This window comes from Lepidochelys olivacea (assembly GCF_965140295.1).
Source record: "Lepidochelys olivacea isolate rLepOli2 genome assembly, chromosome: 4".
In the NCBI taxonomy this organism is placed as follows: Eukaryota; Metazoa; Chordata; order Testudines; family Cheloniidae; genus Lepidochelys; species Lepidochelys olivacea.
In genome coordinates, this window is record NC_140414.1 from 76,374,189 (window position 1) to 76,401,057 (window position 26,869).

Below are 26,869 nucleotides of genomic sequence, written 5' to 3' on the forward strand. Positions count from 1 at the left end.
GCAGAATTCTAAAGCTATTTTAAAATCATTTCCATACCTGTGGTGTAAGAAATTTTTCCACCCGTTTGGCTATAAAGATTTTCTCCAATATGGAGTTGACTGATGGTCTATCCCTAGGATTCCTTTTAAATAACTGTGAAAGCAGATTACGTAGATCGTAGGAATAATGCAGAGAAACAGGAGGAAAAGATCCAGAGATTATCTTCAGTACCAGGTTTTTCATGTTACCAGCTTCAAACTATAATTACCAGAAAGAGAGAAATTCGCATACATTAATATGTATACTGTAATGCTGGCACAGCCATAAAGAACCTAATTTACATAAACATACCAAAATAAAAAATAAAAAAATTACTTCTCTTTAAATATTTGAAGGGCCATTATCAAAAGATCTTTTAGATCTCAAATGTGCTCTGTATCTAGTAATCCGATACTAAATACTTTAATTTTATACAACTCTGCCACACTAAACAATAAGACTAATTTTTGGATTCTGAAAGTGTTTTGTGCTTTTTGTTAGCTCTGTATCTACAGTTAACCAATAAAAATTGTTCCCAAAGCTGGCCAACAGTCAATGGTAATGCAAAACAATGTTTTGGAGTAAAATGCATATAGGTTGCTAGCCTTCTTCCCTTTTAGTCCACCAGATTGTCAATCCTTTTATGAAAACGCCACCTCTAGAAACAAAAAGGATAGTAAAAGGTCTGTGTTCATTTAGGGCCAAATCCTGAGAAGTGTTGTTGAAATTTCAACATGAGCTGTAGGTACTCTGGCACCTCTCTGGAATTCACTCTAATCCTTTAATCAACAATACTGATTAGGCCCTGGGGTTGGAAGCAAACTATGATCAACAGCTAAAAAGGGACATCACTTGAAATCCAGTCTATTAAATTATATATAAATACTTTCCAGTACCACATCTGCCTCTGAAGCCCCTTTCCAAATTTTGTCATTTAACAATTATATTTTCCTATTTTTAAAAATGTTTTTCTCCCCACTGTTGCCATGTCAGTGACCCACCAAGCAGGGAAAACTGACTGACTAGACATGGGAAACAGTGATGGATTACACAAGATAACTGAAAAATATTTTTCCTCTAATCTTTCTGTTACAGTCATTTTAGATAAACAGTTTCAGACAAGTGTGATATTTTTTAATGACAATACATTTAAACAAAATCAAACACTAATTTCAATTTTATTTCTAAAATAAGGGGGTAAAATGGCATGGGAACGTAAGGAAGAGAGCAAAATATACTAATAGGAAAAGGATAGTCTCCAAAATGATACTCTTAAAGCCTCTAAAGAGCAGTAAGGTATATTTAAAAAAAAAAACAAAAAAAAAAAAACTAGAAAACAGAAGACATTTGCCATTTGTGCATGCTACAAAGGAAGCTCATTAGTGCTACTGCACCAAAGATACATTCAATTAGTTATTGGTGAATTCAGTCTGTAAAGTTCACAATATTGCTAGGAAAGGAATGCTACACTTTGCTTAATGCACTTTTGCTATCATACTTGCTACTTTTGTTGCTAAAACACAGTTTAGTGAAGGAGGCTTAAAAAAAAATGTGTTGCTAAATATACTGCACACATGTGCAGGATAGGCGGCAAACAAAAAAGTGAGGGGAAGAGATGGCTACAACAGTAAAGTTAATTTAAAAAACAAGCACATACCATGAAAAGCCCTGCATCAGCTCAGATATAATATATCAGTCTGAAATTTGACAATGGACAAAATAATGAAAGAGGTATGTCTGTAAAATAGAGTAATAATTCCAAAGTATTTTAAATTTTTACTTACTGCATGTTTAAGTGTGCACATTTCATAGAGAACACAACCAAGAGCCCATATGTCACTAAACAAAGAGAACAGACCTGAAAAATTAGTTTTTACTCCAAAAATACAAAATTATCTAAAACAGCGATCCTCAGACTGTGGTGCGTGAAAAACAAATGGCTCTCTAATGCATTTCCAGCAACTCTTTGTAGCACAATATATAAAAACATTGTGTGATTATTAACCAAATCAGAATATTTTTACTATGTTATTAACCAATCAAGTTATCAACTTGTACTAAGTTATTAACTTACTTGCCGTGAGAATACATACATACATTATATAAATAAAACTAAATATCAATAGTACTATAATAAGTGAAACAATGAATTCACGTTACTGTGGCTTTTCTGGGGGTAATGTTGATCCTGAATTTGGCTCCTGAACCACTGAGGTCTGAGTATCGCTGCTCTAGAAGCATGTTCTTGAAACCAAGTGATAGAAATTAAGCATTTGTGCATTTTGCAAGATGTACTAGCTTCCTATCTATTTAAAAAACAAACATATGCCTCTTCCGAACAAAGACAGCACCAGATATTTCGGCTCCAGACTCTTTTTATGTAGGAATCAATACCACACTTATCACCATATCTGATTTAGATAAATTGGATAAGTGAATGGTGGAAGAAATCTCTTTTTAAGAGATGCAAGTACCCTGGATTTTATGTCCTACATGACTTGGAAATTTCTAAAGCATTTAAAAGTGTTGTGGGCTTTTTTTTAAAAAATCAGTTAGACAGTTTTATTACTGATTAACCCTGTACTCACTTCCTGTGGATGGCAGATTCTGGCTGGGACATGACTGATTATGTCTGAGGCTGGAGTGACGCTGCTGTACATAGTTCTGATCAGAACTAACTCCCAGTTGTAATGCTGGGAGTATTCTATGGGGGGATGTGGGGGAGAAACCCAGGCATACTGCTCCTCCCAAAAACCAATGAGGATTAATAGATAAATTCCTCCACCACCACACCTGCCTATGAAGCTTTGGATTGGCATTGATTCCAACTGAGAGAGAGTCTGGCTAATACACACAAGAGGAGGTTGGAGAAGATGGACCAGCTACTGCTTCTAACCGTCGTGGCATGAGAAAATGGCCTCTGTGGAATAAGATAGCACTACATGAGACTCAATCTGGTAACTAGCAGTGAGCTACGGCACAGACCCTCATATGTTTAATGAAGTCAGTTATTGTGCTTGCGCATTCACTCAATAGATTTATCCAACCCATGTAGTAAAGTGCACAGCACTGGAGATCAATAAAGACTGAACTCTTTATTATTGCATCAACAGAATAGCTCTAAATTTCTAAACGAAATAAATCAAAATGAAAAAAGACAACTCTTAAGTCAAATGTTTTACAGTACCTTTTATTGTTGTAAGGTTTGTTCCGACAGATTTCAGGTGACAAATAGTACGGTGTTCCTATGCAAGTGCGAGCCAGCTCTACAGTACTAGAATAAAAAAAAGAAAACTAAAAATGAATGTTAACGAACTTATATAAGTTACATAATCATGAAGCATCCATTTTTACTAGATTGATCTGCTCATATTAATGTATATAGAGCAGCGCTGAATGAGTGTTACCTGTTAAGAACTCTAGCTATTCCAAAGTCTCCCAGTTGTATTGTTCCATCTTTGGTTAAAAATATATTCTAAACACAGGAGGAGGAAAAAAAGTCAGTTACAACTCAAGTGCAAGAACAAAAATTATTTAACTGTACAAAAAAGCAACAAATGGAAACACAAACTTTACACTGTTCCAGTGGTTTGCAATCCATTAGGGTAGACTATAAATAATAAAAACAAACAAGAAAAACAACCCACCATTACACCATTGACATCTTCGTATAAATGCCTATTACTTGACTTGGGGGGTAGCTGGTTTGCAGTGTTGCCTAATATTAAGCATCTGCCTCACTGTATCACCAGAGAGAGTCAGGACATTTCAGTTCTATCGACTGTACTCTCTAAATACCACCAAGTCAGGGGATAAGCAAATGTCTTTTAGACCTTGTCTACAAAGACATGCTAAATCGGCGCCACTGCAATCAATGAAGAGGCGTCAGTTTAGCAGGTCTGGTGAAGAAGTGGTAGGTTGATGGCAGAGCGCTCTCTTGTTGACTTCAGCACTCCACCTCCCCAAGAGGCAGAAACTAAGTCAGTGGGAAAGCATAGCACAGACACTGCGGTGATTTTTTCCATACCCCTGAGCAATATAAATTACATTGACTTAAGTGGCAGTGTAGACCAGGCCTCAGTCTTTTCATGACCGATGTTTTCATCCTTGTGCTGCTTTCCTTTCTCTGCCTGCTCTGTTCCTGTAAGCAGGCAGGGCTAGAAATATACAGGTATCCTGCTCTGAAAGATTCAGAAAGCAGGAAACTGATAAAATTTTAGTATTTACCAGCATAAACTGGAAGGGAACAGGGAGAAAAAATAAAACATGCATGGATACTGTGTTGGTGGTGGTTTCGTAACCCACAGTACACTAGACTTTAAAGATGTTTCCTTCTTCATTTTGTAGAGCCTATGTACCTAACATTTATGAAACTATACTAAGGTCCTGTCTCTGCAAATAGAAGCCATGTAGTAACAGTGTCCCATTGCAGCTGCATTGGTAGAGCAGAAGAACCCAAACAACCCAAGCATGAAAAAGTCTTTCTTGATTGTAAAAAACAAGGTCATAAATAACTCAAAGCTAAAATCCAGTCCAAAAATCTTCATTGAACGGGTGCTATTGGTTGTTATCTTAGTATTTAATATAAAATTCCAAAATGAAACTCTTTTTTTTAAAAAGTTATGTAACCAGGGATTTAGCCAAACTACCACAGGAATGTTTTATATATTTATTTTTAAAAATAGATGGTACACAGGCAGCCTGTGTCCCATCTAGGTGGCATTCTGTTTGTGTTCACTTGTGCAGCACATCTTGGGCAGCAGACAGCAGGGTCTGATTCAAGGCCCACTGTAGTCAATGGGAGTTGGGTAGTTTTACCTAAGACCAGGTTATTTCCCTTCCCCAGTTGGGAGATAACAAATCAATCAAATCAAATAAAAATAAAGTATCATCACTCTACTGTAATTCAACTTGAAGATACCATCCAGCATACCTGTGACTTTATATCTCGATGCAAAATTTTTCTGTCATGTACATGTTTTAGTGCTAAACAAATTTGTACAAACCAATCCATTATCTAGAATGGAAAGAGAAAGATAGACTTAGTGTCCTATTTTTATTTATACATCCACACACAGTTTTAAAGTCTATTAAAAATAAAACAAGGATTAACCTTATTCAAGTTTTACTGATCTAGACAGTTTACTATCTTTAAAAGTTATGATAAAGCTGTATATGCACATATAATTGAGTTATAAACTTTTTAGAACGTGGCCTTGCATCCTTTAAATTCTACTTTTTTGGGGGAAATACCCCTCAGTTACAACAACACAGCATCTCAACGGCAGATCAAGACAAAGTGTCTTCTTATAGTCCATTAAGAAATTAAACATAAAAAAATGTTAAAGCTCTCCTACTAGCATCTATACTGTTATCAATTATGCTATTCTTCACACTTTTATTAAAAAAAATCTGATCTTAATTACAGAAGTGACAAAGTGGCATAAAATTAGGAGACTGATTCCGAGCAAGCCAAAATGAGTTTGCTAGTTCTCATTTCATGGCTTTTCCAAGTTTACAAAAAAAAAAAGTTTTTCCATCCTTAAAAAAAAAAAATTAAAAGTACTGTAGTTAAGCTCTTCATCTTTTCAAATTACCAATATATATAGACTTCAGTATTGTACTTTAGTTCTACTATAACTTTCACCTCTACATTTAGCATCTCTCCTAGTAGTAGTTCCTAATTAACTGGTAACGATTTAGAAGAGAAGTATTTTTCTCACATGCAATTTTTTTCATCTCTGCCTCTCTCTATATACTGCCAGCAAAAGCCCAATGTATTCCCAACCCGTGCCAACCAAGAATATTGACAGATTCTCTTCTCTGCTTATTTTTAGCATGAAGACAAAATCCTCAGAGACTTCACAACTCCTCGACTAACGAACGTCCAAGCGTATGACTACATGAAGAAAAAGATCCCGTTTACACATTTCCAAGACTGAAATTTTTCATTTTGAAGAACTTTTGAGTTAATGGATTTAATACAATGTAAACCTTAAAGCCTGGTTTTGTATCCTTGATTTCATTAAAGTAACAAAATGCGTATCAGAAGCCCAACAAGTTACCTTAACATAATACCAGCCCAAAAAAAAAAAAAATCAAAATATGCAAGAAAAAAATCTTGAGCCATAAAATCCAACAGAATTAATGTTTGGTTCACCTAGAATGTCTCCTTTATTGTATGGTTTCAGAGGAAAACAACGAGGAATCCTTGTGGCACCTTAGAGACTAACAAATTTATTTGGGCGTAAGCTTCCGTGGGCTATAACCCACTTCGTCAGATGCATCTTTTATTGTAGTTCCATTAATAATTTTGGTCTATGTTCCAAGTAGTATGAAGTTCTTAGCACTCTATAGCTATACCAATCAGGCTTTCATCTAGATTAAAATAACCATATTCACCAATCTGATCCAAAGCTACTCAATTTAAGTGTTCTTGTGCTCAGAAACTGTATAATGTAAATTACAGCCCACAATTCCCACTACCTGATCCTCTGAGAACAAGATGCCTTTCTGAGCATTTATTCGTCTAAACAGGTCCCCTCCTTCACAGTAATCCATCACTATATAGAGAGAGCCATTTTCTGTAAAAACAAGAGATATTTCAATGTTTCATGACAAATATAGATGTAAAAGCTTTCTGAAAATCTTAACATGTGAAATTTCTTTTTGTATATGCCACAGCAAAGACACAGTAAATGAAAAGACTAAATCTACAAGTGAAGAAATAAATAGTTATCAATTATTTATTTGCCAAGCTTCTGGCAAACTGCTTATATTGCAGTTTCCATATTTGGCATTGATGATTCAGGAGGAGGCATTCTTCCCTCCATATCACGTACACCAACACTTCAATATGTCAGGGGCCACTGGGCCATCCCAGTGTGTCATTCCATTTCAATGACGGGTAGAAGAACAAAAATTAAAAAAAAATCATGTATGGAGATAATTCTTCAAGAAGCTTGAGACCTATGAAATGCAATGCTTTACATACATTCACACACTGTACAACTACAGAATTAAGACATACAATAAAATGTCATGATTCTGACCCTGATGCAGTATTTAAGTTACTGTACAATAAAAAAAGATTAAAGCAGCAGGAAGTTATTAGGCCAGAAATTACGAGCATATTCAAAAACTTTCTAATACTTCATGAGTACTTAGCGAAATGTGCTATTAAAGTTGTGTATTCAACTAACAACGATACCCACAAATTTGGCACAAAACATCAGAGTATTGCAAGCACATACACACAATCCAATACTGCTCAGGTCAAGCATTCTAGAATTTCCACTTTCCCTTTACAAAATCATGTTTCACCATACTTCTTCAAAAAAAGGTTAAACGAATATAGGTTAGCAATTATTTCCCTGTATAGATTACCAAATGGTTTTTAAAACATTCCAAGATGGAAGTAGTTTAAGCAATACTGGATTTCATTTAAATTTGTTTGAAGTTCATTTGAATTTAGGCACCTATCCCAAGCGGTAGGCTCAGTATAAACTATTATAATCAATTAGGGTCTCATCCTGAAAAGAAATTGGAGTTACCACCACTGTGCAGAGTGGTCCCTTAAATAAACTGTTTGATTCCCTCAAATCATTTCAATATGTGTAATCAAGAGGTTTCAACTAGAAAGAAGTAGCACAGTGTCTTGTTACTGTGGATTAAATAATTATTTCATGGATGACCAGTCTGTTTTCTTAGTACTGCTATAAAAGACCATAAAATAACATTTCTGCAAACAGAGTACCTCAAGTTATCTTCCTAAATGAGAGTCAATAAAGACAAGTGGAAAGTACTACGCTTAGGAAAGAAAAATCAAATGCACAACTACAAAATGGTAAATAACTCAGTAGGCAGTCGTACTGCAGGAAAGGATCTGGGGTTACAGAAAATCACAATTTGAGCCAACAATGTGATTGCAAAAAAGACTAATATTCTGGAGTGCAGTAACACAAAGTCCCCTTGGCAAAGGGTCCCCTGTTCTTTGCAAACAGCTCTCGCCTCAGACCTGATAACTCACTACAACACATGTGTTGCTTACAGGGTATCTGTCCATAAAGGGAAACACGTACGGTTTCTATTGAAAACTGGCAATAAAAACTGTTCATAATCATGGTGTGATGTGTATACAGGTAATATTTATGCACTTATGATCTTAACATTAAAAGGAGTCACCAGGGAGTTATATTATTTGGTGACAACCTATTCATGCAGGAGACAGTTGTCACTCCTCCTTGGTCAAGCTGGCGATGTAATGCAGTTTTCTACCACTGCCTCAAACACAACTGCAAAGAATTATAACAGACAGGGGATCACCCTGCCTATGAATAAAGACAGACTATTGCTTCAATATAACACAGGGTGGGAAAAGGCACTCAATCTATTCACATGAGGAGTCATCTTGTTGAGCAAAATGTTTGCATGAAAAGTTGGATTGTGGCTCCTATAAAGCCAGCCACCTCAGCAACAGACTGAAATTTGAAGGGGAAAACCTACTTTATTAAATAGGAAAGTTAACTATTAATAAATGTAGGCACTAGTTTACATTTTTTATGATTTTCCTTTGTATTGTAACCATCACGCTCTTGTTATTAGTGGAATATCTATTCTTTCTTCAATAAACCTGATTTTGTTCTACTGTAAATGTTCATAAGGCTATGTTTCAATCATGGGTATTTTTAGTAAAAAAGTCATGGACAGGTCACAGGCAGTAAACAAAAATTCACAGCCTGTAACCTGTCCATGACTTGTACCAGATACCTCTGACTAAATCTTGCATGCTTTTATGGGAGTGGGCAGCCCAGTACCCCCACTATTGTTGGGGAATGTGCGGGGCTTGGCAGGGCTGGCAGGCTCCCTACCTGGCTCTGCACAGCTCCTTGGTAGCAGTGACATGTCCCTTGGCTCCTAGGCGGAGGCACGGCCAGGGGGCTCCATGCGATGCCACCACCCCGAGCACAGGCTCCGCAACTCCCATTGGCCAGGAACTGTGGCCAAAGGGAGTTGTGGGGGCGGCGCCTGTGGGCGAAGGCTGCGCACAGAGCTGCCCAGCCGCACCTCTGCCTAGGAACTGAGGGAGGGACATGTCACTGCTTCTGGGGAGCCCCCCGAGGTAAGTGCTGCCCAGAGCCCTCACCCCTCCCGCACCCCAACCCCCTGCCGAGCCTTGAGCACCCTCCCACACCCAAACTCCTGCTGCTGCTGGTGGGGTGGGAGGTTTGGTGGCTCAAGACTGCCCCAGCAGCAGCAGGTGTGGCTAGTCCAGGGGCTGCCCGAGCTACTTAGGTAAACTAGGTTACGCTGTTCCTCTGGGAGCAGGGGATCTGGGATTTCTGTGCATAGCCAGTGTTGAGCATGACATAACAGGGGAATGCTTCCAGCAGACTCAGGTGCTGTTCTTGTCAAGCTGCAGGGCAAAGAAAGGGCTGGTATAGCCAGGAGGACTGTGCTTGAGTAACTGACAGGATGGTTGTGTTAGCAGGCCAACACCACCCACCACAGGCAATACCCCCTCTTGCTAGGGTGTAACCTGGAGATCTCTCAAAGCTGTATTAACAGGAGGGTCGTGCATAAGAAATGGGAGGTAATTGTCCCACTCTACTCGGCACTGCTGAGGCCTTATCTGCAGTATTATATCTAGCTCCAGGCACTACACTTTAAGAAGGATGTGCACACACTGGAGTGTGTCCAGAGAAGAGCAATAAAAGTGACAAGAGGTTTAGAAAAACTGACCTGAGGAAGAGTTAAACTGGGCATGTTTAGTCTTGAGAAATTAAGACTGAGGAGAGGACCTGTTAATACAGTCTTCAAATATGACAAGGGCTGTTACAATGAAGACAGTGATCAATTGTTCTCCATGTCCACTGAAGGTAGGACAAGCAGCAATCACCTTAAATCTGCACAAAGGGAGATTTAGGTCAAATATTATGAAAAACATTGTAACTATAAAGGACAGTTAAGCACTAGAATAGACTTCCAAGGGAGGTTGTGGAATTCCCATCACTGGAGGCTTTTAAGAACAGATTAGAACATCTGCCGGGGATGGTGTAGGTATACTTGGCCCTGTCACAGCACAGGGGGCTGGACTAGATGACCTCTCAAGGTCCCTTCCAGCCCTACGTTTCAATGAAGTTATTGTTGCATGGAAATGTACTTTTACAGTTACAAAATAAATGAACATACAAAGCAAACAATCACAAGGAATGTCTGATTATTCTGTTTAAATCACGGGGAACCCCAGCTGTGCACACAGGTTATGTTCATATTCTCAGCTGCTTTCAAACACTGTTTCACAAATAGCATGTTTGGCTCCTTAACTGGTCTGCTTATTCCTGTGATACCCATTGTGGCAGTGCTCTAAAATAGCTAATCACCAACCCCTTCCATCTTTCCAAGCCAGCTGATATTCACGTCTTCCATGAGGATCCTTGGTTTTGAAAGTCGTTCCCAAATCAATCAAAATCCATCAGGGCAAGCTACATGCTTCATGCATCTTTCAAGCTTTGTGGTGATGGTATGGGGTAGCTTACTGTCCTATGCCTACAAGAAATCCATTCGCAGGTCAGTCAGCTGGGTCAGTCATATTTGACTTTAGTTTGAGTACAAGAATGTAGAGCTTAGGATAGACATATATATTGGAAGAAAAAAATCTGGTTGGACCTTCCGAGCAGGAACAAGAACTCATGAACTTTTCACTTACATTAAACCTTATCCAAAAAGGGGAAGGAGCTGAAACAAACGTGTGGTGGTGTTTTGGTTTGGTTATTTCTGTGAAGCGGTGGATTACAAAATTACAGACCAGAAGGAACTGAGATAAGGAGATGAGGGGAAAATATTGGGAAGATTTATTTTTCATATCATGTACAAGTTTTAAAAAAAAAATACATGGACCATCACTTGTATTTTAATATTACTGTACATCCACTAGTTCAGGTTCCATTATGTAGTTTTGAATCTTACCTTCAAATGATTCCCGATACAGGACAATATTTGGATGTTTCATGTTTGCCAATACAGCAACTTCTCTCCTTGATTCTTCTCTCTCTTTATTGGACATCTTAAAAAAGAAAAAGGAAAAAAGAATAGACACTGTTTTCGAGAGGAGGACTACAAAAAAAAACAAAACAAAACACACAGTTACTTAATAAAACCACTCACCTTAGAAATGTTTATCTCCTTAACAACATACTGTCTGCTATTTTCTTTAGCTTTGACCAGAATTGCTTTTCCAAAGGATCCTTCGCCAATCTTCTGCACTTTAATATATTTCTCCATGGTTCTTTTTCTAAGGCATCCTTACACAAGGGCTGGGCAAAAAACAGAGCATACTCTGTTAACTGAATAATAAAGTTTAGTGTCTGCCAGATCAAATTATGCATTTCACTTTCGTTTCTAATTCATTTGTCTCTTCAATTCCATAAGAAACTTCATTTCTCCTCTGCAAGTCAGTGAATCCAAATCTCAATTTCTCACCGACACCGCTTGAATGGTATAAAAATAAGGGGGCTATATTGCCATACACAGTTCAGCTCTTTCATCTTGATGGAATGAATGCAGGTAGACAGTCAGAAAATACCAAATAAAGTGAGTGCATTCAGTCTCCAAGTAGAGTCAGTATTCAGTGCCATGTTTTCTGCTTCAGCTAGCAGGTGAGCATAACTTAGATCTAAAGCACTTAGCTTCCTTTTCCTCTCCCTTAATATGATTGGGGAAGACCACTTCAGGAAGAGAGTGGGAATACTTAAATACACTTTATTAAAAAGCACCAGAATGCCTATGCTGGAAATCAGGCAAAATTATATAGCTAAAAACTGACACCAGGGCTTGAAGTTTAGTCTGTCTTCACTTCCACCAAAACCTTCCAGAAGACTTGTGTGAAGTTATCCTCCTTAACCACTTATCCTCCTTAAAAAGACATGTGACATTTATATACTTTTCAAATCTTCACCACTTTGTTATAGGTTCATCTTATGGTCTCCTTGTGTAATATATGTTTGCACTGCATTGTCTATTTGGACAGTAAACTCCTTTGAGACCGTGACTGAATTTTCCTCCATCAACACTCAGACAAAAAAATGTTAAACATTTTTTTAATGTGTACTTTTGTACATGTGGAAAAGCGAAGCCCTCAAAGAAGTTTGGAAGTAGAAAAGTTAAGACTGTCTACAAATTCTCAACTCTGCTTCCTATGAATACATGCATTACAACATACTCTATTATTATATTGAAAAGAGAACTCTCCCTGGTATAAGCTGTGTGCCATTCAACATATGAAGCAACTGTTCAATATTATTTTCAGTGTTTGCAAAATGTAGCTCTGCTTCATTCACTAAACACTCCTATCTCACTACCCTTATTGTCCACTCTGTGGAGGACTCAACTGTGCACTTAGTAACATCACAGTAAACGCAAACTGATTTCAGCCAAAATTAAGGCACACATCCACAAGACCCAGGTCTAATTCACTATGTAGCCCTATCTTACTCACTGTGCAAATCAAACAGTCAATGACAAGTGTCTTCTATTATTACCAGTGTATTGAAAAAATTTTAAACACAAGTTTCTTATATATATTTATTGTTTCATCAATAAAATGTAGTAACGTTACATTTTTTTTATTTCAAGACTGAAGGTGAAATCCTGACTCCACTGACGTCAATGGTAGTTTTGTTTTTACTTCAGAGCAAGGACTTCACCAAAAACCTCCATTATGACTAAACCTTTGAGAAAAAAGAAATGTAAGTCCTACCCTAAGTCTTGTACAAGTTCTAGGTGACCTTGGTAAATTAACAATATTCAAGACAAAGAGTGAAACGTTAGTGTTAGAATCCATGTTTTTTTAAATCAAACTAGTACTTATCACTGTTCATCAGCAGATCTTAAAATGCTTTACAAAAAAATTTAATTAGATAACTTCTTGACAAATCTCTCCTCCCATCTTTAAAAAGGTAAATAACTAACCCAAGATCAAAAAGCAAGTTAGTATTGGAGCTAGGAACAGAACCCAGGCCACCTAGACTCCAAGTCCTATGCCCTACCTAACGGAACATACTACCTCACAAAAGTTAAGATCAAATATCAGAACAAGCAAATCTCACTTTTTTCTGTCACTCTTCAGAACTGCAGTACATTTAAAAAAAAAGGCTTAAGTTTATTGTCTCTTGGTAACTCCATATCAAATTTGCACAGTTCACACGTAAAGAAATAATCTACTAACTGCCAGGCCTGCACTCAAGTTTAGGCTGCAACAGTCAGTTCTTGTTTTCTCTCCCATATAATCACCAGTAATAAAGATTTTGCAGGCCAAATTACATATTTACAAAAACCTCCTGAGTGCTGTAAGCATGACTTGGCTTGTAGACTCTTCACTTACCATTATATATAAAGAGAAGGAGAACCCAGTTTGAAAGACTATCTTAGGCTGGAAATGGAGACGGAAAGAAGACAGATCGGGGTGGGCAAACTACGGCCTGTGGGCCAAATCCTGGAAGCTGCGACATGGCCCCGCTCCAGCTCCTACACGCTCTAATGGGAGCTGCAGGGGTGGTGCCTGCAGATGAGGCAGCGTGCAGAGATGCCTGGCCACGCCTCCACATATGAGCCAGAGCAGGGACATGCCACTGCTTCCGGGAACCGCTTGAGGTAAGTGCTGCTCGGAGCCTGCACCCCCTGAGTCTCTCCCTATGCCCCAACCCCTGCCCCGCTCTCCAAACCCCTCAATCCCAGCCTGAAGCATCCTCCTGCACCCCAAACCTCTCATCCCCAGAGCCCACACCCCTAGCCGGAACCTGCACCCCTTCCTCAGCCATGGTCCCCCTCCTGCCCTCCAAACCCCCCAGCCCCACCCCAGAGGCCACACCCCAACCCCAATTTTGTGAGCATTCATGGCCCGCCATACAATTTCTATTCCCTGATATGGCCCTTCGGCCAAAAAGTTTGCCCACCCCTGAGATAGACTAAAATAACTCAGAAGGCTAGGAAGAACATTTGATCAACCTCAAGCAGTCAGACAAACTAGCCAGAGTTACCAAAGAGAGGTAACTGAGATCTACCAACTAAACGTTGTCAGATTAAGAGAAAGGAGACGCACCTAGGGCTGGGCAAGAGAAAAAAGTACAAAAGAACGAGGAACCAGTTCAAACTCAGAATTGTCTTCTTAGGTACTACTTGCAGCAAAGAGTCTTTCTACCAACCCAGCATAGTACAGAGGTGATCTTCAACTGCACTATGAAGTTTTCCATTTATTACTTTCTGTAGTTCATCATCTAAGTTTAATAAACTTTGTTTTTAGTCAAGCTAATTTGGAGCTTTTAGCTATACTTAGAGGTTATTGCTGGGAGCTATCCCAAGAGGAGGTAAACTACCCTTTAGCAACTAAAAAGCCTTTGGGAGGAGAAAAGCTGAGGCTAAGCACAGTCCAACCAAAGACAAGAACCACAGTTTGCTCCTAATTAGACGCTTAGTTTCTTGTAGACATCATGGTAAACGGGTGTCTTAAGAAGGGATCTGAAGAGGGGAGGGTGATGGCTTTGTCGATCTGTGCAGGAAAGACATTGAGGTGCACAAAAGGCATCACGGAAGCCAACGCTGAGGGACAAAGATATTTATGGGCGAGAGGGCGGCACCACGGCTAGGTGGAGGGCAAGTTGAGATGGAAACAGGCACATGAGTAGGGAGGGGCCAGGCTACGCCAAACAGCGCTGCTCCCCCAAGGGGCCCTCATAGGTCAGCGGCTGCAGGCCTAAGACCCAGGAGACAGACCCAGACTCCGGTGCCCGCGGGTTACACTTGTGCCCAGCAGCCCCACGGGCAGCCGATGGGAGGAGCCGGCCGCAGGGCGAGGGCAGCGGTGACCTGCGGACGAAGGGTCGCCACCCCCCAAAGGACAGGGAGCCGCAGAACCACCCCCTCCCCCAGGACTACGGATAAACCGCCCGCCCCGACCGGCTCCCGCGGTACCAGCCCAGCCTCACCCCCAGCCTCGATCGGCAGCGCCCACAGCTGCACCAGAGAGACCGGAGACCCCCAACGGCGGACAGGCGCTGCCCCGGCCAAGCCCCCGCGCCGCCTCCTTGGCGGGGAAGACGAGCTGCTCCCCAGCAGCCGGACCCGGCAACCGCCGCGCCGCGCCGCGCCGCGCCCCCTCCCCAACGCCCCTGCCACTACCGCAGCAGCCACCGCTCAACCCACCTTCGCCACAGACCCAGCTCTCGCACCGTAATGGGTGAGCGCGTCCCAACGCCGGCTCCCATTGGATGATGCGAGCCAAGCAAGTACGGCTGCGCCTCCCAGCTAGCGGGGCAGCGATTGTGGCTTCACCCTGGTAACGCGGCGCAAAGAAACACGTGACAGCAAAGAGCGGAGAGAGGCAAGTTCCACGCGCGCAGCGGCGGGGCGGGGCTCAGGGGTGATTGACGGAGGAGGGTATTTGCGTATTTGTGCTGCATCAATGTCTATGAATGAACGTGCGACTCCATCCATCTATTTAAGGTTGCCAACCCTCCAGGATTGGCCTGGAGTCTTTCGGAATCTGCATCGATCTCCCAGTGACTACTGAAAGCAATCTGGGAGATTTTAATAGGAGATTTTAAGAAATGACATTACTTCATGGACGAAAAAAAAATCTTCCTGAATAGCTTCACAGTTCGCAACCCTACCTAGTGTATGCATACCTGTGCCTCAGAGTATGTGTGTGCATGGACACATCTCTGTGTGTATCTGTTCACATGTGTTCATGAATGAGCATGCGTCTGCATCCATTTCCATACACGCATGGACTTGAATGGACATCTGTGCATGGTGTCTGTCTACATGCATATAAGGGCATAAGGCTATCTGTCTCTGTGCATATAGCTATGCCTACGTGACCATATATATCCATGTCTCTTTCCATACTTGTTTCTGAGTGGCCAGCCATGTTTTTGTGCTTGTGCATAAATTTTCATGTGTGACATGGCTGTGCATGTGTGTCTGTAATTCTATTCATGTGAATCCCCAGGTGTTGGATGCCTTTAAGTATAGGGATTGGTGCATGTATATGTATGTTCCCGTATATGTATGCAGATCACTGCTTGCTGTGTTATATTATTGTCAGAATATAAACAGGTTTTTTGTATATGGGCATATGCATGTAAGTGTGTGTGTTCATGCATCTGAGTATAAATGGGGATGCATGATAAGTTGTACTTATGTGTGTGTGCATGAGCTTCTGAGCAGTACTGAATGTAGTATTAATAAGTTTTATCTTACACTAAGCTTATCCAGCGATCTAAAAGACAGAGTAAGATACACTGTGGATTTTACATGTGGATGTGTATCTGGTACTATAGGTATGAATGTTAACCCCAACATCAAAGAACATTTGTACCTATTGATAAAATAGATGAGGCAATAGCAAACTACGGCCTAATGGGAATAAAATAATTATTTATGTTTAAGGAAAAAGACAATCTTCAAAAACTGTCATTAAGAGTTTATATTTTACAAGACAAAAAGCCTGGCAGTTGATGTTATCTCAAGCTGCTGACAGGTCTCTTTCCAGACTCTGACAGACTAGCTCTTTTCCCTGTATAGCACTCACAATGGTCCAAATAAAGTCTCAGCAAAACTCCCACAGTTTCCCAACCTGGCCATAAAAACATTTGAGATGGAGCTCATTCTATTCCTTTGTGCCTGCTGGAGAGATGATTTAGGAGAAGGATGGGGTTTGGGTTACTTACATTTTTCATCTACTAACTAATCTACTAATTGTTAACATATAAAAGACAACTGCTTTAATATTCATTATGTCCTTTTATTTTTCATGGAATCTTATTCTATTCTTTTAGTTGAATCTCCAGCTAACTTGTTCAGACCTCTACTTTTAAGGTACTTGTGTAGTGATATACTGACAGGTCTCATTATTCCTTTTTCCATCATTTAGAGTCACTCCCAATAAATCTACAAACTTATTTGCTCTCATCTGCTTTTGTATTTTTCCCTTTCTCCTTAAACTGCTCTTCAGCTTAATTGCCACCAGATGTCCCTTCCTCTCTGTCAGTCTTACTCTTCCCATTTCTTTAAATGAACTGCTTCAGGAATGGAGTGGAGTTTTCAAAGTTCAAGATGACAAGCCCTGACATGGTCACTGGGAGAAGGTATACAAACCCCACAGTAGCCAGGAAACGGTTGAGTTACTGTGGGCTCAGTCAGCCCCACCCTGCTATACCTGCAGTAGATGTCAGGCTTGGGGGGACGGGGGGAGAAGGGTAGAGTGCAGGTCAATTGGGAGGTGGCTAGGGCAAAAAGAAGTTACTCACCTTGTGCAGTAATGATGGTTCTTCAAGATGTGTCCCCCTATGGGTGCTCCACTGTTGGTGTATATGCGACCCTGCGCTTCTGATCGGAGATCTTTGGTAGCAGTGTCTGTTCGGCCTGCACATGTGCTTTCCCCTCCTCATGCTCTGCCTCAAGACTAATTAGTGCTGCACAGGCAAACTGCCTTCAGTGCATTCTCCACCTCAAAAAGAAAAGGAGTACTTGTGGCACCTTAGAGACTAACCAATTTATTTGAGCACAAGCTTTCGTGAGCTACAGCTCACTTCATCGGATGCATACTGTGGAAAATACAGAAGATGTTTTTATACACACAAACCATGAAAAAATGGGTGTTTATCACTACAAAAGGTTTTCTCTCCCCTCACCCTACTCTCCCGCTGGTAATAGCTTATCTAAAGTGATCACTCTCCTTACAATGTGTATGATAATCAAGGTGGGCCATTTCCAGCACAAATCCAGGGTTTAACAAGAACGTCTGAGAAACGGGGGGGGGGGGATTAAACAATGGGAAATAGGTTACTTTTTATAATGACTCAACCCTTCCCAGTCTCTATTCAAGCCTAAGTTAATTGTATCCAATTTGCAAATTAATTCCAATTCAGCAGTCCTCGTTGGAGTCTGTTTTCAAAGTTTTTTTGTTGAAGGATAGTCACTTTGAGATCAGAAATCGAGTGACCAGAGAGATTGAAGTGTTCTCCGACTCGTTTTTGAATGTTATAATAATTGACATCTGATTTGTGTCCATTTAGTCTTTTACGTAGAGACTGTCCAGTCTGCCCAATGTACATGGCAGAGGGGCATTGCTGGCACATGATGGCATATATCACATTGGTGGATGTGCAGGTGAACGAGCCTTTGATAGTGTGGCTGATGTTGTTAGGCCCTGTGATGGGGAGGGTGGGGGGAGAGAAAACCTTTTGTAGTGATAAACACCCATTATTTCAAAGTTTGTGTGTATAAAAACATCTTCTGTATTTTCCACAGTATGCATCCGATGAAGTGAGCTGTAGCTCACGAAAGCTTATGCGCAAATAAATTGGTTAGTCTCTAAGGTGCCACAAGTACTCCTTTTCTTTTTGTGAATACAGACTAACACGGCTGTTACTCTGAAACTTCTCTACCTCAGAGTCCCTATCAAGAACTCTTGTCACAACAGTCTCTCGTGAGAAGGGGCGCTGGAGGAGGACAAGGGGGAGGGAGAGAGGTGAAGTGGATCTAACACCCATTGAAGATAATCTCCAAAACCCATCTGTCAGATGTTATGAGTTTCCAGTTATGGCAGAACAAAGCAAGGCGGCATCCAAAGGAATGCAATGGGTTGGGAAGTGGCAGCTGATGTCAAAGGGAGTGGTCTCTCGGGGCCTCAACCAGGATGTCAAAACTGATGTTCTGAAGTGGCAGACTGTGATGATGAAAATTGAGGACCTAATGGTTTGTGCCTCTAGAATTTGGATTTCTTTCTCTGTGGCTCATAGTAGCATTGTGGTGGGAACTGTGGTGTATGCAGTCTGTGAGAAGATTAGGGACTAAATTTTCTTTTTTGTCTGGGTGTACAGATCCACAGTGACCAAAGTGTGGCTCTGGAGTCCTTAAATGTGTGGCGTGACATGTTGGTCTTCTCAGAAAACAATGCAGAGCCTTAGAAGGGGAGGTCTTTGAAAGTTAGTTGCACCTCCTTTGGGAAGCCTGAAAGATGCAACCACGAAGCTCACCATATCACAACCGCTGTTGAGATGGACCAAGCCACTATGTCATCTGGAGTACTGTTTTTGCCACCAATCGCCCTTCGTTGATAGTGGCTCAAAATTGTTCCCATTGCAATCCCAGGAGATGGTCAATAAAGATGTTAAGTTTGGTATAGTTCATGTAATCATATTTTGCTTTTAAGGCCTGGTAGTTGGCAATTCTAAATTGCAGGGTAGCAGAAGAATAGGCCTTTTGTCCAGTAAGTCAAGGCACTTCCAATCCCTATCATAAGGGATGGACTTAGAATGATGTTGCTGGCCACAGGACTTCACTGCATTTGTCACAGTGGAATTAGGCAGAGGGTGTGAAAAAAGAAATTCTATATCCCAAGGAGGTAAATATGATTTTTTATTGGCCCGTTTGCATGTTGGTGTGGCTGATGCTGGCAACTGCCATATAAGCTTAGCTATGTCCAAAAGTACCTCATTGATGGGGAGCACTATCCTGGAGGAGGAGGATGGACTACATATGGACTATCCTTGGACTATAAGGTGGATAGAAAGCTGGCTAGATTGTCGGGCTCAATGGGTAGTGATCAATGGCTCCATCTCTAGTTGGCAGCCGGTATCAAGTGTCGGTCCTGGGGCCGGGTTTGTTCAATATCTTCATAAATGATCTGGAGGATGGTGTGGATTGCACCCTCAGCAAGTTTGCAGATGACACTAAACTGGGAGGAGAGGTAGATACGCTGGAGGGTAGGGATAGGCTACAGAGGGCCCTAGACAAATTGGAGCATTGGGCCAAAAGAAATCTGATGAGGTTCAACAAGGACAAGTGCAGAGTCCTGCACTTAGGACGGAAGAATCCCATGCACCGCTACAGACTAGGGACCGAATGGCTCGGCAGCAGTTCTGCAGAAAAGGACCTAGGGGTTACAGTGGATGAGAAGCTGGATTATGAGTCAACAGTGTGTCCTTGTTGCCAAGAAGGCCAATGGCATTTTGGGATGTATATGTAGGGGCATTGCCAGCAGATCGAGGGACATGATCGTTCCCCTCTATTCGACACTGGTGAGGCCTCATCTGCAGTACTGTGTCCAGTTTTGGGCCCCACACTACAAGAAGGATGTGGAAAAATTGGAAAGAGTCCAGCGGAGGGCAACAAAAATGATTAAGGGACTGGAACACATGACTTCTGAGGAGAGGCTGAGGGAACTGGGGATGGTTAGTCTACGGAAGAGAAGAATGAGGGGGGATTTGATAGCTGCTTTCAACTACCTGAAAGGGGGTTCCAAAGAAGATGGCTCTAGAGTGTTCTCAGTGGTAGCAGATGACAGAACAAGGAGTAATGATCTCAAGTTGCAGTGGGGGAGATTTAGATTGGATATTAGGAAAAACTTTTTCACTAGGAGAGTGGTGAAACACTGGAATGAGTTATCTAGGGAGGTGGTGGAATCTCCTTCCTTTGAAGTTTTTAAGGTCAGGTTTGACAAAGCCCTGGCTGGGATGATTTAATTGGGGATCGGTCCTGCTTTGAGCAGGGGGTTGCACGAGATGACCTCCTGAGGTCCCTTCCAACCCTGATATTCTAAGATTCTGTGATTCTATGTGTGTAGAATATCCAACAGCTTATGGTGTCTTCTACCTCCTTGAGAGGTATTTGTAAGGTATGTGCCACCCTCTTAGTCAGGTCTTGGAAGAGTTTAAAATCGCCTGCCATAACGGTAGAGGGGGCATTACTGCCTCATCTAGAGAGGAGGAAGAGATGTTGGTATGTGGTGTAACCTCCTACTCTAGTCCAACCTTCTGCTCCTTCCAGGATCTCCTCAGGAGGTTCTGAGGCTCTAGAGACAGTGGCTGAGGGGGTATGCCTTGCAGTCTCTGGGTGCGTAATGCTAGACATCCAGCAGGCATGTGCCTATAAGCTGCCCATGGATCCCAATAGGGTCACTGGGGTGGTGCAAAAGCCCATAATTAGTCATACCACAGGAGTTGAGGTCCAGACCTATCGTGAAGGGATACCTGGGAAGGCCTGGGTTGGTAGCGGGAGGAAGCATAGTGAGATGGATGGGAGAAGACCTCCTGGTCACTATCCATCTCTCCACTGGGACATGGTGGAGCTGATGCAGAGATTGGAGGTGCATGGCTCAGTGCCAGTGCTGATCCGGTGCTCAAGATGTGCCTGGTACCAAATAGGGAGACTCCAGTACCTCAGATACCATGAGGTCTTTAGAGAATCTAAATTCCTGAGGTGCTGCAGTAATCAGTTCCATCAGTTGTTGCCAGTAATAAATCGGCAGTACAGAGAGAGCTGGCGATGTTGGCCGCACTGAGCAGTCTGATGATAGTTGCCTTGCAGTCATCAGTACCAAGGGCATCCATACCAATGTCATCTCCCCAGAGGTGACACGGTCTCCACTCCTCTCCCTGTCTGATGGTACTGCTGCTTCAGTGTCTATGCCCATGGGGTCTTTAGGCAAGCCATCAGTATCTGTCACACCAGACCCATGAGATCTGTGGGTACCATGCTTGGGTGCCATCGATACCAAGGAGACCAAACATGCTGAGGATCTCCTCTGGCTGGTTCAGGGCTCACTGTGAGAGCTCAAAGCTCTCTTTTTGGAGGTATTACATGGGGAGTCCGAGGATTTCTTCCTCGATTCACTGGCCTTGGTGATGGAAATCCGTGGACAAGACTGATATTGCCTGGGAGACACTGGGCACTGGTCAGATGCAGGTGAAAAGCTCCATCCATGAGGAGCAATTTTAGTTTCAATTACTGTTTTTTTCAGGGTCTGGTCTTTAGCTACTAACAGAAGGTACACTTGTTCTGAATATGGCCCTCTCAGAGGCAACAGACACAGTGGGAATGTTCATCCATTACTGGAATGGACTCCTTGCAGGAGAGGCACTTGGGGGTAGAAGTCATTAGCTGAGGCTGTCCAGCTGATGGAGAATTATATGGTTGCCTTACGGGCATATAGTGAAAGACTGCTTGAAACAAAGGGGTCAACTTTGGCAGAGGAAAGCCCTGGGAAGTCAGGGCTGAGGGGCTGGCAGGTTCTGGTAGGGAAGCCTGGATAACGTAGGGCAGAATCTGGGAAGAAGAGCACGAGCCACCTGCTGTTCCTGAGAAAGGAAAACCAGGGTGCTGGTTCTGGCTTGTTTTATTGTTTAAGATCTGCCCAAGGGTCTGGGCCAGGTTCTGATCCTGCCCCCACCCAGGGCCAGTAGCCTGCTTTCATGAGGGTGTCCACGTAGCATGAGCTGAAGCTGCCCATACATGGAGTGCAGCTATGTGCAGGCAGGCAAGAAAGCTGGACAGGCAAACTAAGCCTGGCCAAGCTGACCATCCCCATCTATGTGGATGGGGCTGAGGTGACAGGTCTGTTTGACTTAGGGTGTGATCAAATCCTCTCCAGGACCACTTGGTAGAGGACACAGGGCCCCATGGGGAGACCATTTACCTACAAAATGTTCATAGCAGTGTTAAGCTATCCAGGTATGCAGGCCAAACGAACCATAAGGGAACGCACTGGGTCCCTACCAGTGGGTATGGTCTGTAAATCACTTATAGGAATTCTTGTAAATTTTAGATTGGAGAAAAAAATATGTCAGAAGTGATTTTTACCTACCTATATTAAAGAATTAGAAATTAAAATGTTTGTGCATGATAAATACCTTTATTTACCTCTTACACGCCTGCTCATCTTAATAATTCTACAAAAAAATCTGTTCTAATTGGCAGCTTTCACATCTCTTGGATGCTCCCTCACACAGACTTAAGCCACACCACATAGAGAATTGAACCGTTTCAAGACTGAAGTTTGCTGCTGAAATGGTTACATATATCCACACTGATCAGCCTATTTTCTTTAACTTAGCGCATTACTGCATTTATGCCAAAACTCCATTGTCCAGCCCTCTAGAGCATGTACACAGTAGGTACTGTAGTTTCCATTGTATCAGTGACAGCTGGTAGTGCCACCTATACTTATAGTTGCCTGACACTAGCTGTCACAAATGATAGATCCAAAATTAGTGGATACTTTTTTATTTTAATCTCTATGTCTCAGTTCTCCATCTGTAAAATGGGGATAATACTACCCCCTTTGTTTTCAGGAGCGTAGTGAAATGTAATGAACATTTGGAAAGCACTAAGATGCTATAGTAATGAATGCTATAGGAAAACCCTTGAGGAAATTAATTATTCTGCATTGAGAATGGAGTTTGAATATCTTGCAGGAAATAATGGGAAGGTGGGCATGTGTGACATTATTGACATAAATTGTGACTATATAGATCATTGTTGCAACCACTGTTGTATATTTGCAGCAAATATTGTACAAATGTTGTCATGTGAGGTGTCTATAAAAAGGTTATGATTTGCTGGTTATGATTATGCTATCTGTATGCATGTATCATTTTTGTAGTTGAAATTATGAATATTGGCTATGTACTTGTATCTCAATGTGTTTGATTCTAAATAGCCTCAATGAAGTATTTGGTCAGCTTCTTGAGAAGGGACTATTCTCAGTAAGTGCCCGATCAAGAAACACTTAATTGACAATGGACTTTGGGAGATGTGAATCTACATCTGAGCTTTCCTGGGAACGTTCAAACTAACATGTAAACAATGGCATCAGCCTGCAAACTGAGTCATGCATGGACATGTGACTTACCCATGTGACTCCAAGCTCCATCTTGCTGTTGTGATTTTCCATAGTAAGAACAAAGAGGGGGTCCTTCCATGGGAAGAGAATATAAAAGGCCCTGAAAACCCCTCCTTCTTGTCTTCAATCCTGCTTCTTACTTCTTGAGGAACCTTGCTACAAACTGAAGCTCTGAACTAAGGACTGAATGACCCATCCCAGTTATGGATGTACTCCGAGACTTGATTTGAACCTGCATTTTATTATATCATGGCTGCAAGCCTAAACCAAGAACTTTGCCAGTACTGTATGTAATTGATTCCATTTAACCAATTTTAGCTCTCATCTATATATTTTTTCCTTTTATGAATAAACCTTTATTTTAGATTCTAAAGGATTGGCAACAGCATGATTTGTGGGTAAGATCTGATTTATATATTGACCTGGGTCTGGGGCTTGGTCTTTTGGGATTGGGAGAACTTTTTTTCTTTTACTGGAGTATTGGTTTTCATAACCATTCATTCCCATAACTAGTGGCACTGGTGGGGAAACTGGAGTGTCTAAGGGAATTGCTTGTATGACTTGTGGTTAGCCACTGGGGTAAACCCAAAGTCCTCTCTGTCTGGCTGGTTTGGTGTGCCTAAAAAGTGGAGAAACCCCAGCCTTAAGCTGTAAGTACCCTGCTATAAGCAATTTGCCCTGAATTGATACTCTCAGAAGTGTCCCACCAAGGACAGCATCGTTACAGCATAGCACACATTAAACAACAAGGATAAAACATAATATTAACTAGCTACTTATTAAATAAGCATTGTTCATTCTCTGCAGTGAATGAGGAAGGGGTTCGGGGGGGGGGGGGGGAGGGAATAGTTTATCATTGTGATACAGGTGTGCCAGAGAGCAGTGGGAGAGGGAAAATATATAAGCCATAGGCTAATTAAGGCATGGTTCCCTGTAGACTAGGGAGGGTAGCTACAGGTTAATTAGAGCACCTGCAGTCAATTAAGGCCCTGTCAGGAACCTAATAAAACCCCCTGCTTCAGGCAGAAGGAGAGAGGACTAGAGCTTGGAGGTATGCTGTGTGATTTGAAAGATGGGTGAACTGAAGTAAGGGAGACCGTCCCAGTGTCTAAGGTCTGCAGGTATCTTCCCACCCCCACCCCACCCCCAGGAGGAAAATGGTAAAAACCTGCAGGGGTTGAGAGGGGCTGGGGCCCAGAGTGAGGAGCAAACTCAGACACCTCTCCTGCTTCCCTCCTTTATCACCTTCCTGGGCCACAAGTGGGGCCCTTGGTACCCCAAGAGCAGGAGTAAGGTGTGGAATCTTAGCCCCCAGCCAAGAAAAGTGCAGGACCCACCATACTAACATTGGCTATCTTGTCACACCATGTAATGTAAAGACTACATGATACATACAGCAGGGGCTGAATTAAGGTTGTGCAGGCAACTTTAATTCAGATATTTTCCCAATATCTGAATGCTAGACTCTGCAGCCTTAATCTTGTTTTAATGCATTTTTAAAATATCTAATTATATAGACACTGCCATGCTCAGGCTCGAAAGGCTGAGGACTATTTTACAGTCTCCCTCACTCCAGAGAGAAGAAAACATTTAATAGGGGATCTCACTGACTGATTCAAAGGGCTGAAAGGACCTTACAAAAGTGGTTCAGAACATTTGACTGGAGGTCCCCTTTCAGTGGATTGGCAGTTTGGCTGCTCCTGTGTTTCTCCTACTAGAGATGTAAGTCTATGGAGACCCCACCAAGCACTTGAGAGCTTAAACCTAGCATTTGAAGTGCGTACAGTGCTTGTACCCTGACCTAATAACTGTAATATTTTAGTTAGTTTTCAACATTTTCTTTACAATGAGGAAAGCTAGATTCTAGGACTCAATTCTGTAGCAAGTTCTGTGGATTACATTTGGCCTTAGATTAATCTTACCTGAATTTACATATTGGTGCTTTATATTTGGTTAATAACAAGACTGGTTTTATGTCTATTTTCTATGTTAGAAGATATGGGAGATTTGTTTTGTGTTAATTCATTTTAGAAGGTGGAAGAACACTAATCTAGGAAACAGTCCCTAGACTCTCAACTGAATAAAAATAGTTCTTGTGTGGCTGTCACATAGCAAGTTTTAAAAACTGAAAAGATGCATGCGACAACTGAATTGTAGAAGAAAGAGACAAGTTGGAGAACATGAAAAAGGAAAATATCTAATCTGTGAAAGCATCATTATTTAATAATTCTGCACCATCTGTGGTACTCTACAAAACGAGCTCACAATTAACAGCATGCTGAGCTTGTGGTATTCATTGCAGGACTGGGGCCTAGGCTACAACCAACCTGTGTTGTCACACCCCCAGCTGGGAAGTGAAAATTACACAACTGTGTGGTCCTCAATCCAGTGCTGGTACCAGCTAGCAGGGATTTTCTTGTAGCTCAGACAGGAGGGTCTCATGCTTTCAGAGCAACTAAGTTAAAGGCAGAATCAGTGCTAGGCATAAGCAGACTAAGCAATTGCTTGGGGGCCCCTATTAATTATTAGCCTATGGGGGAGAAGAGGACGATTCCTGCTGTGGGGGGCAATGGGCTAGCAGCAGTATTGGTTATAGCTAGGCCCTACCAAATTCTTGGCCATGGAAAAACACATCATGGACCCTGGAATCTGATCTTTTGTGTGATTTTTTTTTTTTTACCCTAGACAATACAGATTTCACAGGGGAGATGAGTATTTCTCAAATGGGGGGGGTCCTGACCCAAAAGGGAGTTCCAAGGTAATTTTAGGGGAGGGGTCACAGTATTGTCACCCTTACTTCTGCAATGCCTTCAAAGCTGTGTGGCTGGAGCGTGACGGCTGTTGGCCAGGCGCCCAGCTTTGAAGGCAGTGCCCCATCATCATTAGCGCAGAAGTAAGGGTGGCAAAACCATATGATGCCACCCTTTCGTCTTCCTTCAGAGCTGGAGAGCCAGAGTAGTGGCTGCTGACTGAGGGACCAGCTCTGCAGGCAGTAGTGCAGAAGTAAGGCTGGCAATATTATACTATTCCATACACAGGTGCCAACAGCTGGAGCACTCATGGGGAAAAATTAGCAGGTGCTCTGCACCCACTGGCAGCCAAGCTCCCTCTGTTCCCACCTTGCCACCCCCACGGCCTCCTCCTCCCTGTCCCAAGTATGCTGCATC

The 26,869-nt window shown here is 41.9% G+C and overlaps 1 protein-coding gene across 6 annotated transcripts in view; it reads right to left on the bottom strand.

The window, feature by feature from the left end:
• Nucleotides 1–26,869, bottom strand: part of NEK1 (NIMA related kinase 1) — a 157,039-nt gene that overhangs the window by 129,155 nt on the left and 1,015 nt on the right. For 2 of the 6 annotated variants that reach the window (XM_084625386.1, XM_084625383.1), the window contains exons 1-9: nucleotides 15,001–15,174; nucleotides 11,186–11,334; nucleotides 10,988–11,084; nucleotides 6,506–6,603; nucleotides 4,953–5,036; nucleotides 3,427–3,494; nucleotides 3,207–3,293; nucleotides 1,804–1,858; nucleotides 38–238 (exon numbers count right to left, since the gene is read on the bottom strand). In XM_084625386.1, the coding sequence (XP_084481512.1) occupies nucleotides 38–238; nucleotides 1,804–1,858; nucleotides 3,207–3,293; nucleotides 3,427–3,494; nucleotides 4,953–5,036; nucleotides 6,506–6,603; nucleotides 10,988–11,084; nucleotides 11,186–11,302 (807 nt within the window). In that variant the 5' untranslated portion in view covers nucleotides 11,303–11,334; nucleotides 15,001–15,174. Of the gene's footprint in view, nucleotides 1–37; nucleotides 239–1,803; nucleotides 1,859–3,206; nucleotides 3,294–3,426; nucleotides 3,495–4,952; nucleotides 5,037–6,505; nucleotides 6,604–10,987; nucleotides 11,085–11,185; nucleotides 11,335–15,000; nucleotides 15,175–15,217; nucleotides 15,392–26,869 lie in introns of those variants that run through there. The other 4 variants (XM_084625388.1, XM_084625387.1, XM_084625384.1 and 1 more) reach the window with 3 other exon arrangements.